The sequence below is a fragment of the Topomyia yanbarensis genome, chromosome 1 (assembly GCF_030247195.1).
Source record: "Topomyia yanbarensis strain Yona2022 chromosome 1, ASM3024719v1, whole genome shotgun sequence".
Classification (NCBI taxonomy): domain Eukaryota; kingdom Metazoa; phylum Arthropoda; class Insecta; order Diptera; family Culicidae; genus Topomyia; species Topomyia yanbarensis.
The window spans coordinates 193056697-193075255 of NC_080670.1; the positions used below are offsets into that span (position 1 = coordinate 193056697).

The 18559-nt window shown below is 37.4% G+C and overlaps 1 protein-coding gene across 1 annotated transcript in view; it reads left to right on the plus strand.

Annotated features, from left to right (window-relative positions):
* The window catches only part of LOC131685554 (diacylglycerol lipase-alpha), a 112899-nt gene that overhangs the window by 18228 nt on the left and 76112 nt on the right, over window positions 1-18559 (plus strand). The window contains 1 exon segment of the mRNA XM_058969365.1: window positions 8411-8505. Coding sequence (XP_058825348.1) covers window positions 8411-8505 — 95 coding nt within the window.

Consider the following 18559-nt stretch of genomic DNA (forward strand, 5'->3'; position numbering starts at 1 on the left):
GCGTGTATCTAGTTCGTTTTATATAAAGGTATTCCATGACTTCGTACTGCTTCCGAAATGGATTTGAAAGAATGTTGTCCAGAGCACCTTCAGTGTCAAGAAAAGCTCTTAAGCGTGATTGCTTTTGCGAAAAAATGTTGTCAGCTTTTTTTCGAATATTTATAACGGTATTCTTGTGGTGAGGATGCGGGTCGAAAGGTATATTCTCTCCTAGTTGACTGTCGGTTGCTAAGCATTGCGTGTATCTAGTTCGTTTTATATAAAGGTACTCCATGACTTCGTACTGCTTCCAAAGTAGATTCGAAAGGATGTTGTCAAAGACACCTTTAGTGTCAAGAAAAGCTCTTAAGCGTGATTGCTCCTAGTTGACTACAAAACTCAAAACTCACGGAACTATCATTAAACAAACTACGTTATGCACCCATCAGGGCCAAACTCCTACGTGCAAGGAATCAGACAGCACACCATGGACAACCTTGCGCGGAAAATGCGGAGGAAAATGCGTCTCAATCGTTTTCAAAGTCTTCTTCGGCTAGCAAATCCCAAACGTTTTTAATACCAATACCTGAACCATAAAACGGTCGCCAAATTTGTGGCAGCTGTTTATACCATAATGACAACCGAAAAAGCAGCATCCAGCATCCCAGTATCAATTGTAAGCAACATTGGCAAGAAATATCTAAACATTGACGACGGATTTACGCTGATCACCCATAGGGTGCAAGAAGCAGAGAAGAACATCTGATCGTGGGCACCAAAACAGCCTTAACGATGATAATCTTGATATAGAAGACAAGAGAGAACTAAATAACCCCCTTAACGATGCAGTAGGCGAGAAGACAAATGTTTCCCCACCGCTAACGAAGGTCTCCGCCCTCAATATCCAACGGACAATCGATAATTTTGGTTTTTATTTGTATTTTATACATATTGTAAACACATCAAAGATCCACGGTTCCGTTGTGCTACCGCTATGAGCTGAGCCGAATAAATCAATTTTAAAAACATTATCGAATACGATGCACTTATGATCAGGTAACGAAGGTTCAAGCTCGTTGGGGGGTACCAACCAACTTGTCAACTCAAGCGTAATACTATCAGCGCAAAGAGTTACATCTGACACTACACGAGTAAATTGCCTGCCAAGTTATGTATTTTTTTAAATTCGGAATTTTTGCTTTCAAACTTCCTCAGGAACGTCTAACTAGAAACAGAATACAGGAAGCTCCAGATAACTTGCTTTCACACAAGTCCCGTCATATATTAGGAAACAAAGCGGTTTCGTCAACAGCTGAGTGTAATCTGCCGTGTTGACATAGAATTGTAAAATACTGAAAATACAGATCTCAGACCAAATCCAACTCAAAAATGAATGTTGAGTAGGATGTGTCCAAAATCAATAAAAATCGGTAGTTTTCAGTAGGGATAAGAAAATATCGGTAGTTTTGCCTTGGTCGTCTGTGAATCGGTATGGAAGACCAAAATCGGTGGGACTACCGATAAATCGGTAGGTCTGGCCACCCTGTGCTGTACACCCATTCGTGGACCACATCCGACATAGACTTTTCTACGGCTTATGTACGTTTACGTCACATGACACAAACACTACATCTAAATTTGGTGGAAAATGATAAACAAAGACGGCAAAAGCAATTAGGGTTGTTTTTAACCAAGAAACTGGATTAGTGTTCGTGAAACCGGTTCACAAGAGCTCAATGATGATACAGTTTCCCGAATCTTTTACTCCTGTGAGAGATAAATGCAATGTCCGCTCGCGATATTATACGCAAAAAGTTTGTTGTTGTTCCCCCCAGCAGCTTGCGACAATACCGCTGTGGAAAGTAATAGTCACATTAGAAGGGAAGAAACAATTTAGCTTACGGCTGTAAAGAAAGCCTCAACGGTTGTTTCAACAATTCTCGAGTACTTTTTCAAATGGACGTAAGTAACAATGAGAGATTCTCTTTGAGGTCTTTCTCTTCTGGTCATTACTCGGCCATTTCAACATTTACTACTCTACTCTTTGCATAATATTGTAGTAAAAACCGTCGGCTTTCGATATGTACTGGAAAATTAGTACAAAGTGTTGTAATGACGTTGTAATAAACGAAAGAGAAAGTAAACAAAGAGAGGCTCTCAATGTTACTTACGTCCATTTGAAAAAGTACTCGAGAATTCACCGTATAGAAACGATCTTGAAAAAATGGCATCAAAGGAGGAGTGAAACGACATCAAAGCCCAAACAGAACAACTGTGTGACACATTTGCATATGCCGCTATGCACCATTCCACTTTTTATTATTTTGCGAAGTTTTGATTATTATCAAAATGAACTTTTGCGTAGTATATAATAATCATAATTAATTGATATTTATGAAACCGATAATAAAACATTATCAACAAATAATGAAAAAACTATTCTGCGGATTTCTGGTGTCTCCGCATATTGCGCTATTTCCTTCGCAGTTGCTCTGAAAATCGAGAAGCGTATAGTGTACCATAACCTAGACCGTAATCATGCAGTGCACCGTTAAAAACAAACATCAGAATGCGAAAGAAACAGACATAAAGGCCGAAACATTTGTTTTTATTTTTCTAGTGCAAAACGACCGCGGGCGCGTTTATTGGCGCACAAGTCGCTGGCTGAAAACATAGGAACATGGATTTTAGAAAAATAATCGCACCGCAAGATAATATTAAAGTTATTCACTACGCTAGTTTAGTACACGTGGATTGGGGGAACGGTTGAAACAAGAACTAACAATTGAAAACTGAAATTAATTCTTGACAGTCTTCTTCGGGTAGGTAGCATCTTCAAGCTCAAAACATAAGATGGGTCCGTTACCGCAAGAAACTTCTGCTGTCCGCTGCAAGCAGAGCTGCTTGGTTTCAACTGGTAATTGACCTTTCTAAAGTAATTTCGGAGGGGGTCCGGACCCCTGGATCCGCCACTACTTCGTCCGGTGACATGATGCTGCCATTTGCATTGCTGCGTTCTGATCAGCAATACACGGCAATGTTAAAAAACCGTAAAATAAAGTTAATTTAAAATTCACTGTTTATGCCATTTAATAGTTTGATGTATTTATGTTTTTATAAAAAATTTGAAATCCTCGATTTAGCTTAAGGGGCTTCACCACAGTAGAGCATGAAAAAATAGGCTTATTTCGAGAATTTTTTATGGTTCAATAAAAAGGTGAATCAATATCTTGTTGAATGGAATTTAAAAAAAAACTGCGGAACATTACATAAAATGATGGCACCCACAGTTTTTGCTGTAACTTTGAGTGACTTCAACCGAGTTACACAATAAATCTAACGACGCTGATTCCCTCTGGATAAAGATTCGACACGTCAATCGTTTGTTTACCATTTATCTGTCAGTGTCATTCCAATCGAGCACGAGACCTGTCATTGGTCCTCGTTCCAGAAGGATTCGAAGCGATTTTCTTCGCAATGAGGGCTTTTGAAAGGTCTCGTCAGCGATGCCACATTTACAGACATGTCTGTATTTTACAGACTTTTGATGTCTCCTACAGACGTAGCTAGAGATCTACAGACTTTTAAAAGGGTAATAGTGTTTAGTAAAATTGCACTAGAATAATTGTTTTCGAATACGAGTGATTCCTTCACAGTAGAATTCTACTTTCAATCTATTTTTAAAGTAAAATTTTAGTGTAACTTGGATTTACACAACCATCTACAGACTTTTACAGACATTTCTCGACAAACATATGATTACAGCTTAAAAACCAACTGTCAAAATTCTTTTTGAAAGGAAATTCCGGACAAACCGTTACTCGCCAATCACAGATGTTGGTAGTAAACAAAAGAGAAAAGTTTTCTCTTTCATTAATTGCTATGAACTGTGTTTAGTCAGTAACGGTTTGTCCGGAATTTCCTTTCAAAGAGAATTTTGACAGCTGCCTTTTAAGCCGTAATCATATGTTTATCGAGATTTTAGTTATTCTTTGAGAATTTTGACAGTCGGCTTTTAAACCGTAATCATATGTTTATCGAGATTTTAGTTATTCTTCTACGGACATTTCAAAAAACATGTGGCATCGCTGGGTCTCGTGCTCGATTGGAATGACACTTACTGATAAATAATAAGAATAAGATAGAGATATCGAGTCTTTATCCAGAGCGATTCAGCGTCTTTAAATAAATCCATACGGATTGAATTAAAATTTTCGTGGCACTTTATTTATATAACTCTTTCATGTAATTTATTGTACATTGATACAAAAAAGTATAACAAACTAGTGTCTTGTTTAGCCGATTGAAATATTTTGCCACAGTATAATATTTGTCTACACTATTACTTTTCTTGCATGTTCTCCGAAATAAGAATGTTTGTTTACTTACATGGAATTAGAAAAAAATAGGGACGACTAGATGCGTTCGAAGCAAATCGCAAAGAATTTTTCTAAATTCATGTAAACACAGTACAAGCGAACTGTCAAAAATGAACACTCGCGCTCATTTGTGACGTCAGCGTAATGTATTCAATTCTCGATGATCTGTGGGTTTAACGAATGAACATCTGTTGCATTCAAACGCACGTAGTTCACATAGAAAACAAACCACTAAGAAGTGTTAAACATGAACTTCACTCATCATTCTGGTCGTTATCTTATAAAACTCAATTAATATTGCACAGTTTACACCAAATCGAACTGCACAGTATGAAAGTGTGATGAATCAAAAGTGTGATCAAAAGTGCAACTCCTTTGAATTGACAGATTTTTGGCATTGAAGCGTGTCAAAAACAGACTTCTTGTTTTTACCATCTAGTAGGTTAGCATGGCTGCCAGTCTCGCGGATTGTGTATTGTATTTGATCGAAAAAGTTAATATTTCTCGACAAACATATGATTACGGTGTAAAAGCCAACTGTAAAAATTCTCTTTGAAAGGAAATTCCGCACAAACCGTTACTCACAAGTCACAGATGTTGGTAATAAACAAAAGAGAAAAGTTTTCTCTTTCATTAACTGCTATGAGCTGTATTTTGCCAGTAACGGTTTGTCCGGAATTTCTTTTCAAAGAAAATTTTGACAGTTGGCTGTTAAGCCGTAGTCATATGTTTGTCGAGATTTTGTTGATTTAATATTATTTCATTTGACAACCGTGAAAAAAGTATCATAGCGAAGTGTATCAAAAATCCAACTTTCAAACCAATAAACGATAATTTTTATCACCATTGGTCTTGAGTGTGTGCCAAAAGCCATCAGATATTGTTCGAAAGTGCGCTATTTGCTTCTCCCACTCTGAACTGACAGTAGCTAGCCTGGCGTACTGGGATTGAAATTAAGCTGATCCGTAATTTGCCATCGATCATATTTAATTACTCTCTCCCACCTTCCCTCCGTCCGGTTTTGCCTAAGCGGAAGTACCTATTTTATGAGGTGAACAGGAAAGTTTCATTATAACCATCTGTTCCTTGAAATATTTAAACCGTTTCGTCGTTGAGAAGGTCCAAACTTTTCAGAGCAAATTAAATGAACGTTTATTAATTATGACCGTCCCAGCTGGGACGTGTCGTAGTGTAGGTATCCATGGTTCGAGATGGAAGCTTGATACCTGGTCTGTTTTGAATAAAATATGCGACGATTAGCTCAGTATATGGGCGATCTAAGAAACTTTGTTTTAATTGTTCGTAATTGGGTACGCAATAGCCCAATTTATGATTGAGCTACCTGGCGTTTAAAATACGCACACTGAGATCGCCTATTTTTATACTACCGTCCTCCCTCTAAGCCCACAAGTGGTGTGTTTGCCTCCGATTTCACCTTGTAAACAGTTTGTAAACGTCAAAAATAGCTCAATACCAACACAGCTGGATCTATTGAATAGTTTACGCTGACGTCACAAATGAACTGAGTGTTCATTTTTGACAGTTCGCTTGTACTGTTTACATGGAAAATGCAACACCAGTGCAATCCACCGCCCCGGGGTTTTTCAATGAAAAACCCCATTAGAAAAATTCTTTACGACTTTCTTCGAGCGAATCTAGTCGTCCACAAATTTTTCTAAGTCGATGTAAACAGTACAAGCGAACTGTCAAGAAAAGTGAGGTTAACTGTGCCAGTAAAGAACCAAATAGAGTTCTATGCAAATCATTTCACATACACATACACAAAAAAGCGGGAAACTAAATGGCTCACGCATTAAATTGATTACTTGATACTGATTTGCAGAACCGTTCGCTTCCTTTCGTTAAAAAAAACTACAAGAATGCACCATACTGCTTCTAACAAGAGTCTGTTCCATCCCGCAAGGTAAAAGCTGCACAGGCTTAGTGTGGTGTGAGGTCAATTTTACAGATTTTATTTTGTTGAAAGAGTAATCTGCCCCTTCGCCTGATTGGAGTTCTTCAGACATATATGCATGATTGGTGAAAATATGGGACAGAGGCTGGAAAATTTGGACTGAATTCAGTCAGGATAAATGCTATAGATATACAAAACGAGAATAGCACCTAAAATAAAAATGCAAACCATCTTGTCTTTTATATGGCTACGTACTTTACTGACAGAAATTACCACTTACCCTGTACTACTGATAGCAATAAAAAATAATATCCCAACGCATTATTCAACATCCTGTTATCAACATATGAATATACGCTCACAGCGTCTATCATCACAAACGAGAAAATGCCAAGCTAACTGAATACGTTCTATTTCCGGAAAAAAGTTTGAATATGCATGGGAAAATGAAGTTGTGTTGCTCTATGAACGACGGAAGCGACTCAAATAAAAGGGCCATGCATGCACCCTTGCAGCTGGGATGCCACATTGGAACCTGTGTTTCGGTCGAAAAATTTTTTTTACCATCTGTGATGACTAAAATAGAAAAAAAGAACTGTGAAAATCTGTGACAAATTTATAGAAAATCTGTGAAAAATCACAATATTTCCAAAAATCTGTGAAATTTTCTGCAAAATGCCAAAAATCTGTCATCTGTAAAAAAGAAACTGCGATCAAAAATTGTGCAAAAAATCTGTGACATTACAGAAAAATCTGTGAATATGGTAACCCTGCCTTGCAGGCCGTTCCCCGTCAAAAAAAATGCGGACGAACATGGTCAGGCGATTTAAAAAGTTTGACGTTTGACTCAACTCGCCTGTGCTAATTGCCCCCACGAACAAATGCAATTTGCGAATGCGATTTAAAGGCAATTTCAATACTTAGACAAATTTTCTGGCGGCTGAAATGGACTTGGTTGTTTTTTGCGTTTTTCAAACATGGCGGTTCATGTTTGGCTTAAGTTTAAAATTGTTTTTTTTAAACAATTGGCGTGTTCCCGCTTGTATTTTGTTTGTTTAGTGCACTTAATTTAGCCAACGAATGTGGAAAATTGTGGAATCGTGTGTAAGTATAGTGGAACAAGATCTCTGAGTCTAAATGAAAGTCAGATTGTGGTAAGTTTTGGTGTGCAATACGAATTTCACCATCGATTCTTCGTATAGTCTGGTGGTGATTACCTAGTGTACCGATAAATTTGTGTGAGTAGATAGTGAATCCGAAAATAATTATTATTTTTAATTTTCATATCAGGCAATTAAGGGCGATTAAATGGCGCGTTCCCTGGGCGATTTAGGGGCGATTTAAGGGCGGGTAGAGCGGCAAAAAATGACGGCGGCAAATCGCTCAAATGTTGCATATAAAATAACCCCCTAATTGCCAGCAAATTGCTGGCAAATTGTAGGGTAATTAGCGCATCCGAGTTGGCAAATAGCCCCCACTAGCCAGCAACTTGCCCTTTTTGACTGGGATATAAGAGGATTCATCTCTTCATACGCTCTCACTCACAAGGGAGACCAAATTGAAAACTGTCTTTCAGTCAAACAAGTCTGTTCACCATCTGTGATGCCTAGAACAGAACGAAATCTGTGAAATTTTGAAATACTTACAAAAACATCCAAGCTTGCACTATTAAAAAATCTGAATGGTTTAATATATTTCGGACATTATAGAAAAATCCGTTAATGTGGCAACCCTGACGCTCATCATTCTTAAACTAGAAGAGATATATGCGGCAGTCAGCGATGCCAGATTTACAGACATGTCTGTATTTTACAGAATTTTGATAGCCTCCTACAGACGTAGCCAGAGATCTACAGATTTTTCAAAGAGTAACAGTGTTTAGCAAAATTGCACTAGAATAACTGTAATCGAATACGAGTGGTTCCTTCTTAATAGAATTCTATTTTCAATCTACTTTTAAAGTAATATTCTAGTGTAACTAGGATTTACACAACCATCTACAGACTTTTACAGACATTTTAATTATTCTTCTACAGACATTTAAAAAAACATGTGGCATCACTGGCGACAGTCGGTCACTGTAAGGTACAATGTTCTAATTGCAATTTTATTTTTTCATCTCGCCTTCTACTTTCAGATGCCCGGTATCGTGGTTTTTCGTCGACGCTGGTCAGTTGGATCCGATGACCTAGTGGTTCCCGGATTGTTTCTCTTCGCTATTCATCTGATATGGTAAGTTATTTAAGCGGAGTTTTTTTTTCTAAAACATTCAAATAATTTAGATATGCCAATAGTTTGCCAAAGGAGGTTTTGTTAAAATAGCGACATAAATTGAATTATTAAACAAAGAGTCTTCTTTTATCGCATAGAGTGATGAGCCTATTTTGGTACCATTAGGGAGAGGGTCGCACTATTTTTTGAACAACTTTAAAAGAAGCCATATTATCTATAACCTTTCTCAGCATAAAGTATCAGTGTACTGTTTCTTAAACATTTATATAATGCTTATTTAGCAGAATTACCTCAATTTTCAGCATAAATGAAAATAAATGTTCCATTCTGTGCATCTATTCCCACCTCAACGATCCAATTATCGCCTCATGGGTGTGCCAATTTCCACCTCATCGAAAAACAATCTAGTTGAAACGCAATGCCTCATATTCCATTTGCGTCGATTCTAACTAGGTATCCAGATCATGGACGCCAACGTGTGATTTGTAAAACGAATCATTCTGCTTTTTTCAGCCGATCAAAACAAACGTAAACATCACGCACATCAATGAAACTAATCAGCTGCTAGTAGAAGAGCGCCCACGGTGTCTTTTTTTAACAACTTTATGTGTGTGTGTGTGTGTGTGTGTTAACCATCCTAACTCCCACTAGCTGGTAGTGATTTACAGAAAAAAGATGTTTGCATGTATTTTAACATATCCATGCAAATAACTTGGTTCAAGGATTTAGGTAGGTGTTAGCTCAATTGACTTTCCGATGACCCATTTCGTGTACAGTGCCAGACATGTTCCGAGGTCATCGTTCCATCAACCAGCCCCGCCTTACTGTAATGTTTGTATCAAATGGATTATAACATTACAATAAGACTTTCGATTCCTTACATGAGGTAAGAAATGGACGCGTATTTAGTGTATTTATTTGATTTTTGTATATATAAATTAGAATGTCTGTAGAAAAATATACCAGTTTTTCTATTTCCTTCCTCATCTTCTACTTACGCGAGTGACTGATACTTGCTTATCCATTTTTCGTCCCATTCCAAACCTCCAGATATCCTCAAAATCTCCAGCTTCTTTCTCACGCATCAAACAGCCCGTACAATCCTTTCTCTTTCCCACATTTGCAAGTACAGCGCAATTTATCAACAAAACAGTCGACCGATCGCGGCTAAGGTACACACTCGACGACATGAGCTTCTCCGTACTAACTCAAAATCGCAGTAGATATTCAAAGAAATACCCACAGCATAGTCTGATATAGGACAACTTTGACAATCCTTTGCCTTGACCACCATCTCCGCTCTCATGATTATCCATTCTTAAATTGCATCACATAAAATTCACTCCATATTGCACAACGAGGGAATAGCCTTTCTAACGCGTACAATCCCGATCCGCTGTTAAAACAATTGTTCGAGTAGACACTCCTTGGAAAGATTTCACTTATTTTCTTTATTTCTCACTTTACGTCTCTCGACATAAAAAGAAGTGTCGCGTTTAACATAAATTTCCATTGACAATCATGCAACAATACGACGCGGCGTTTGTTTATGTCAATTATAACACTTTTCTGCAAGAGCTTTCATACCGCCTTGATGGAATGCGGGAAACACTTACTGCTACTCACCTGCAGATGGCGAAGCAAGCACGAAGTATGTGAAATTTTACTGGCGAATTGCACATAAGTCAAAAACCAAAAAGCAACTTTTCACTATCGAAAAATGAAACATTTTTTTCGATTTTTGTCACCGCACAACCGAAAATCGTCAATGCACGGATTAGTCAAGATTCGCGATTATCACAACGTCACAAAATCCGCCTAAAAACACCGAATTTGCTTTGAATATCAATTCAAAACCAAGAGCACAAATAAAAACAAACTGCATCACAACAGTGTTGCCACTCCGTCTTTTTTTAACAACTTTATGCAAAAAAAATCAGCATCTCTGAAACTTCAGGATATGAAAGAATGGGCTTTCCCCTTTCATTTGAAACCAAAATCAAAATAATCCGTCGGGGGGTCTAGAGCAACTTTTGTTTTTGAAGTTTTTTTTCGTGAAAACATAGATTTTACAATGGAACTAGTTCATATTTCTGCCCCTAGATGGTGTTTTAGACATTCGAACAACACTAAAAGTGAGAATCTAATAGATTATTTAATTGTCTACAACTTTGTTACCAACTAAAAACCGATTTGAAATTATCCCGAAAAGTAGTTTAATATTTTAACGAATTCTAACTTAGTTTCACAGAAGACCTAGTGGTTTGTTAATTCACAAGCACTTTTTTTATTTGCCAAATAGTTGTGTTTAGTTCAATAGTGAATTCAGCGGAATTTGAGAGCTTGGAAAATCATATTTTAGCTGAAAATTATAATTCCCTGATACAGGGCACCATTCATATTTTTGGGATGAGAAGTTTTAGATAAGTGTTGACCAAACTAGTATGATATTAATATTCTTTTTCATTATGGTAAGTGATTCCTCCCGCAGAAACAGCCTTTTCAATTATGTATGCCATCTTTTTCATTTTTTCGATTGTTCTCAGTGATGACTGATAACTATTCTTACATGAATCTCCTACTCTGTTAGCATCTTCGTATAAAATTGACTTGTCCTGAACTTCAACCTTTATATTTGAACAAACTCAATGAAACTTAACACACCATTGCAATATTTCGCGGATTTCATTGCAACGCTTGGTTCAAAACGCTGATTATTCGTTTTCAAAATCAACTCAATGTGACAAACATTGAACAAAAAACTGAGTTTTTGGATCAAGATAATTTTTTTTGGGATATATTCTAGGACTTCTATGTATATAAGGTTATTGTTCGACTCAAATCATATTTTGTTTTCAAAAGTAATACATATCGCATAATCTAGGATCTAGGAGTAACGATATCTCACATAATTGATAGGAACTGGCCGTAAAATCCAACTGCCACAATATGCTTTGCGGAGAAAATTTGAATAAATCATTTCACACTAGCCACTAATTTGGAGAGTTACTGCTGTGGTTTGCGTTAAACTAGAAACGGTGTGTCCCAATATTTCGTCTTGAACGGAATTATAATAGCTGACTTACGCGATCATAACCTAAATTATACGATGTATGGTCCCTTCTAAAACACCCGTGTAACCAAACATAAATGTAAGCAAACCCTTGTAACCAAGCAATACCTTCCGATGAATGGTAGTCCCTTCGAACCTATCGGGAAAGATTACAAACCAAAAGCACAAATAGTTTTCTGACTCTGTCAAACATCCTAATTTTCAGAAGTTCAATTAGAATTGTCAACGTAATGAATCCTGTTTAATATTTTTATGCCACTAAACCCAATTATTTTTTTTGTAATATAATAAGTGCGAGAAAACATATTTCCAAACCACTAGGCCTCTTAGATATAACTTTGTTAAAATCTTAAACAACTTTTCCGGATGATTTCAGATCAATTTTTAGTGGTCAACAAACTTGTAGACAATTAAATTTTCTATCAAATTCTCCCTTTTAGTGTTGTTCGAATGTATAAAGCACCATCTAGGGACAGAAATATGAACTATCTCCAGTAGTAAAACCTATATTGTTACGAAAAAACTTCAAAAAAAAAAGTTGCTCTGGACCCCCCGACGGATTATTTTGATCTTAGTTTCAAATGAAAGGGGAAAGCCCATTCTTTCATATTCCGAAGTTTCAGAGATGCTGAATTTTTTTGCATAAAATTGTTCTAATAAATACACCGTGCGCCCAGAATTGCGCACACAGAAAAAAACCATTCGAAGGTTAGCAACTGGAATGACAAGTTTCACATCACACATTGCTTTCTCCCGATCCGAATTGTATGTGCAGATGAAAATAAAATATCTGCAATCAACAATTAGTTGAATAACTTGAAGTAATTGATTACTTATACCTGAAATTGCATTACATTATATTTACAAGTTCATGTTTTGGTTTGGCCGCACTGGTGATTCTTTTCTGTATGATGGATACAAAAAGTTGGTTTTGATTGTGGTAGTGTATCAGCAAAACATGCCAATAATAGGAACCCCCGTATTTAGTTTTATCCTATTATAACACTAGGCCTGCTGGAATAACGAGATATGAGGCGGTAAATGCTGGCTCGTAAGTGTTTATTTTGCTAAGCGCCGTTGCATCCAGTTTCGGTTCACTACGTGAGTGAGGCGGATTAGTAGATATTTCAATAAGGTGATTTTGTTTTAATTAAAAGTTGGATTTAGAGGATAGTTCTAAATACATATGTCCACAACAAATAAAGAATATAACTTGAGCTTATTTTTTCTCACCTGCTTTAGCCAAATCGATAGTGTCATTATCTCATATGCTTGGTTCGAAACCAAGGGGTACGAAATAGGGTCACAATGGGCTCTACTGCCATAATAGGCACATCACCCTACGTCATTAGAATTCAACACGATTTTGATTTTGTTTGACACTATCGGCACAGATAACAGACGTTTAGGCTTGATTTGAATCGTGTGTAAATACCCGCTACTGAAATTCCGAATAAATCAGATGTCTGAAACACGTTTGTCTAACGTTTGTAGATGGCGCAGTGATCGATACAATGCAGTTAGAGTGCAGCTGTCAAACACGTGTAGCAAACAGTTGCGCAGATGACAATAATGAAACACGGATTTCCAACGTTTATCAATTTGAAAGTTTACACAGGTTTTGAAGAAGTTTTGTTCTAGTCTAAACGTCTGTTATCTGTGGTATCGGTTTCACTTGACAATGATTTTGGCCACATGGGTTAGTATTTTTGACCGTCAACCCACTGAAACAGGGATGACAGCTACACAGATTAATCTGTGTTTCACAGTTTTTTAATGTGCAGCACAGATTTCCACGGTTTTCTGTTATAATGCATAGACTAGCAAAGATTGCTCAATGTTTGACCTCGTGACCTAAAAAAAGGTCGTGACTTCTTGTTTTGAAACGTTTTCCTTAACACAGATTTTTACATATGTTGCGTACAAATTTCAAAAAATATTATCTGGCATCCCTGCAGTAAAACTATAGTGGCCAAGGTGGTTGAATGGAAGGTGTAGCTCTAGTCCCTATTAATTGAATTTTATAAAATAATTTGTATTTATCATTTTACGAACAGAAAAGAGATAAATAAAGTTCGATTACATATCTTCAACATCAGTTACATCGGAAAAGACCATAAAAAGAATATGGGTGAGCCAATTGATATATAACTCTACAATTAAATGTGAGATTGATATATCAAATGAGCTGACATACAATAACCACCGATATCAATATATTTAAAAGCGATATATATCGCAGATTTATATGTAATAATGCGCTAAATTTAAATATCCATCACCGATCAACCATACCAATAAAATTGGGAACGTTTACAGTCGCTGGTAGTTTGAACAACAACAAAGAAGAATCGAAAAACAAAACTCGATTGGTGGCGATTTATTGATCAAAGAAATAACAAAATTAATTGCGGAGGCTTAACCACGAGACAGAGAGAGGGCCTCTCTACCGAAAGCGAACCAATATTGGTAAGATAAATAGAACGATTTTCGATCGCGCTGGAAAAGCTCTTTTTAATTGCTTTTTTGGAAGTGACCATCCATCAGGCGCGCAACATCACGTAGCTCTGGCGAAGGTGTTTGAGGGTAAAATAAGACGCTGGGCCGGAATTATTGGCTTGTTTGTACTTTCGCCTTTTTTGGAAAAATATAATTTGCTCAACTTGCTGTTGATACCAGCAATCTAAGTATTATCACTACTCTTACCGGAGAACGAGATATTCATAATATTCATATTGAATATTATAAATATTCACTTCATTAGCAAGAAAGCTGAAAATAAAGCAGAATAGATTTGTTTTGTCATATTTATTAAACGCCAACAAGGTAGCGAGCACTAAACGGATATCGTGATAAACTCATTAGCTCATTCTTAGGCGGATTTATTTATCCGGAGATTGTGGGTTCTATTGTAAGTAGGGGTTTTCCCCACTACTTGGGTTCAACAAATAACTGCCCGGCGGACCCTATTTAACAAGTCGGCCAAGATATCCCTACCGGTAATTCCGGATTTTCGTAACCACAAACAAAACAAGAAAAACAAACTAAATTTAACTTTATCTTATTCTGATACCGTTTTCTTTGCTCTGCCGCTGCTACTAGCGGATAGCCGGGCGGATTCACTTCTCATCGCCCGGTCGACACTTTTGCGGGGTGGAATTTTCTTCTACACCGAATCCCGAAATTTTTCGGGAGGGTTACTTCACAGGCGAGCGGATTTTCACACGCGGACAGGGCGTTTTCGCTCGGTCGGGCCAGTTTTAGGGACAGCTTTTCCTCTATTAACTCACGATGTTCTTTCTTTTTTTCTTCGTTTTTCACACCGTCGCCACCAAAACAAACCTCGGCCTCCACCACCGCTTCCGCTGTCGCTTGTAGAATGTTAGCCTACCTAATCCCTTCATCTTTATTCACAAATATATAACAAATCTCGCCGAACATATGATTACGGTTTAAAAGTCAACTGTCAAAATTCTCTTTGAAAGGAAATTCCGGACAAACCGTTATTGGCTAAACCCGGTTCATAGCAGTGAATGAAAGAGAAAACTTTTCTTTTTTGTTTACTACCAATATCTGTGATTGGCGAGTAACGGTTTGTCCGGAATTTCCTTTCAAAGAGAATTTTGACAGTTGGCTTTCAAGCCGTAATCATATGTTTATCGAGAAATGTTCTACACCTAGAGCTACTGAAACGTTCACAAGAGCAAAAACAAACAAAATGTAGAGGGAAATGTGAACGCTTTTGCGGGACAGTTGTGAGCATATGTCAAGCTGAAGGGAAAGAAAGGGGGAAACCTTTGACACTTTTGAATATATTAGTTTTATACTTGTAAAATTAAACATGGTTTTCGGTGCAGTAAACGTAAACACCTGGACGAGCATTCTGCTTCTTTGGCGCACGATTAAAAAAAAGAAATGGTCGAACTTCAGATCTTCCGATTCGAACACTTAGGGACACTTTTTATGTCGAAACTACTATTATCATTTTTTTTTTGGAATATATTACAATCTACCATGTATTGAAAGCTTGTACGCTCACTAGCGCCGCATAGTGAGAGTATCCCAAACTAATATGTTACCGTCGGGCAGTCCTTGACATCTTGAGCAACTTTGCTGAAGACATTACTCTTCTAAATTTGGAGATACTGAAATAAAAAGATGTATGCTCACTAGCGCCGCCTAGCGGATGATATCCGATTTAGTTATTACATTATCAAATAGCCTTCAGAAACTTTACAGAAAACATCATTTTCCTAAATTATTAAACTTTCGTGACAAAACATCACCCAACATGTACTGGAAGTTGTATTCTCCCTAGCGCCGCCTAATGGCTGAATCCCGAAATTATCTATACGCCTTCGGACAGCACTCGACCCGCTGATGAATATTGCCGAAGACATCACACTTCGAAATTATCAGGATCTCGAGATGCAGTCTTTGAAAAATAGTACACGCTCACTAGTGCCGCCTGGCGGATCTATTTCAATTTGATTTTTGCATAATCGCGTAGCCCTTGATCTCCTCTAGAACTTCGCAGAAAATACCATCTTTCTAAGTTATTAGACTTTTGAGATGTATTACATTCTATAATGTGCTGAAAGGTGGTACGCTCACTAGCGCCACATAGTGAGAGTATCTCGAACTAACATGTCACCATCTGGTAGTCTTTGATTTCTCGAGCAACTTTACTGAAGACAATACCTCTCTAAATATTCTCGTTGTTGAGATAAAGAATGATTTTGACATTAGTTGAATATTCGCATTCGCACTTGCGCCGCCTAGTGGAACGATACCGAGTTATTATTTCCACCATGCTGAAGCTCTGGACTTTCTGGATAAATCTGCCTAAGACACCACCTTTCAAAATAATCTGTGTTTCGATATATTTCATGTTAAACCCATTTCACGATAATCACATTCACGATGAGATATTCCATTTATTTACTTTCTTTTGAAGCACCCCTGGCGGAACAGTCCTCAACTAATTGGATATCCAATTACACTAAATTGTAGGTCTAAGTAAGCACAACAACTTTGCCAATGAAAGTATGGCGCTAAATGTTAACGTAGACGAAATATTCAGCCACAGCCCCAAATTAGTAAAAATCCCATAAGCTATGGGATTCCTATTATGCGGGTACCGCGCAGTAGAAAACCCGACTGTATGACCGAACCGAAACAAAGCTTATGGCAAGAGAAAAACCCACTACCTCATTTGTTTATGCTTTTCTTCTTCATATATTCATTCCTCTTTTATCGGCTTTATCGAAGAAAAGTGACAACCGCACTCAAACATAAAAAATGTACCCACCTGTATCCGTCTTGAGCATATGTTACCAAAACAAATACACTCTACGGAGAGAGTGTATATTTCCACCCAGTGCTACACCAACGACACGACTAGACACTCGCATTCAAAACTGTATCACAAATCTGACTACCCCTCAGTGACTCAGGTAACTGGTACTGTCAAATATGATATTTAGTTGAAAACTGCATAAATCTAGCAACACTGAAGAATCTGTTGTTATTTTTCCAAACCAACCGCTGCAACTCCTAGTTACGTTGAAAATTTGTGCGATCTCGGCGTGAACGTGAATGTTTTGGTGCGAAATATAGTCTGGTATATTAACAGTCTATAGATGAGTACGCAATTGTAATTTAAATATTCTTAACATTTTCTACGATACCGACATGGTGCTACGGTAAACAGGAAATACATGCAAGCAGGAAAGCAACCAACTATCATCAGATTTTTGACCTTACAAACGCCGGATGCTTTACCCAAGTACATGTGCGACGAAAAATTAAAAAAAATCAGATGCATGAAACAATGGCACAATACTCAGCTGATTAGTGGAGCTTGAACCAGACCAGAGAGTCCAGCAATCAATCGAACAAAATCAAACAATAACTGCCGTGGTGTATTACGCTTTCAATAATCAAGCTAGAATCTTCTTCATCTTGGTAAACACATTCCGATTGGAATTTTTTTTTAAACTTTAATTTTTTCAGACCCGCTGCTATGTAATCTACTCCTTCGTAATGACGACCCGAAGTCGTGAAACTTCATAAAATGGTCACGGAACTGCTTCCACCGTTTTTAACAATTTTGATAACTAGTACTGATACTAACATGACGTAGATCGTGTGCTATTAATCCGTCATACCACGCGAGCTCTGTACTAAGTTTGCCGGTTGGTTATGCTTAACGCCATATATAACCACATAGCGTTCATTGTTCACAACTACGATAATTAAAAGGTTTGGAGTAATACCGCGTGAAGAATCGAGACGATTTTTTTGTTAAGGGAAATTTTACCAATGTGACCACTATTAAGGTTTTCGCTTGTGACTTGAAGATACCGCCTATATTCGGAGGAATAGCGGATATCACACCTCTAGCCAAAAAAGTTTTGTCGTTCCGGACAATCTCACAGTTGTTTTAGGAGGAACCGTCATGGGGAAGCATCATTGTACAACTTCAGTGATCAGACTGTCATCGAAGTATGCACAGTTATATATGGAAGCAAGCTTTATTAAGTTTATCTAGTTTAGTACATTTAGTTATGAAAATTGAAATTCTATTTCGAAAGATTGTGTAGCCGACTCTTAACGTACAAGAGCATTGCACAATTGTAACATGAATAATCCTCAATTGGTAGGGTTAGAATATACAACTGAGCATATCAGGCTTTTACTCCAGGAACCGCCGAACCAGGGTCAATACAAATGAATATAAATCCTAGTATATGTTTTTAAGATATCCGCCTCATACGATTACCTAATAAAAGACGTATCTGCTTCTATTTGTTTCCGTGTACTTATCATTTCGACTAGTTGCTTTTTCCGTTCTCAGGTATATGCAGAAAATGTTAAAACACCTCCACAGAAACCATGAAATTGACAGCATCCAATCCAAACGAATTCTTAAGGCAGTCAATCAAATAAAATATCAATGCCAGTTCGCGTTACTTAGTA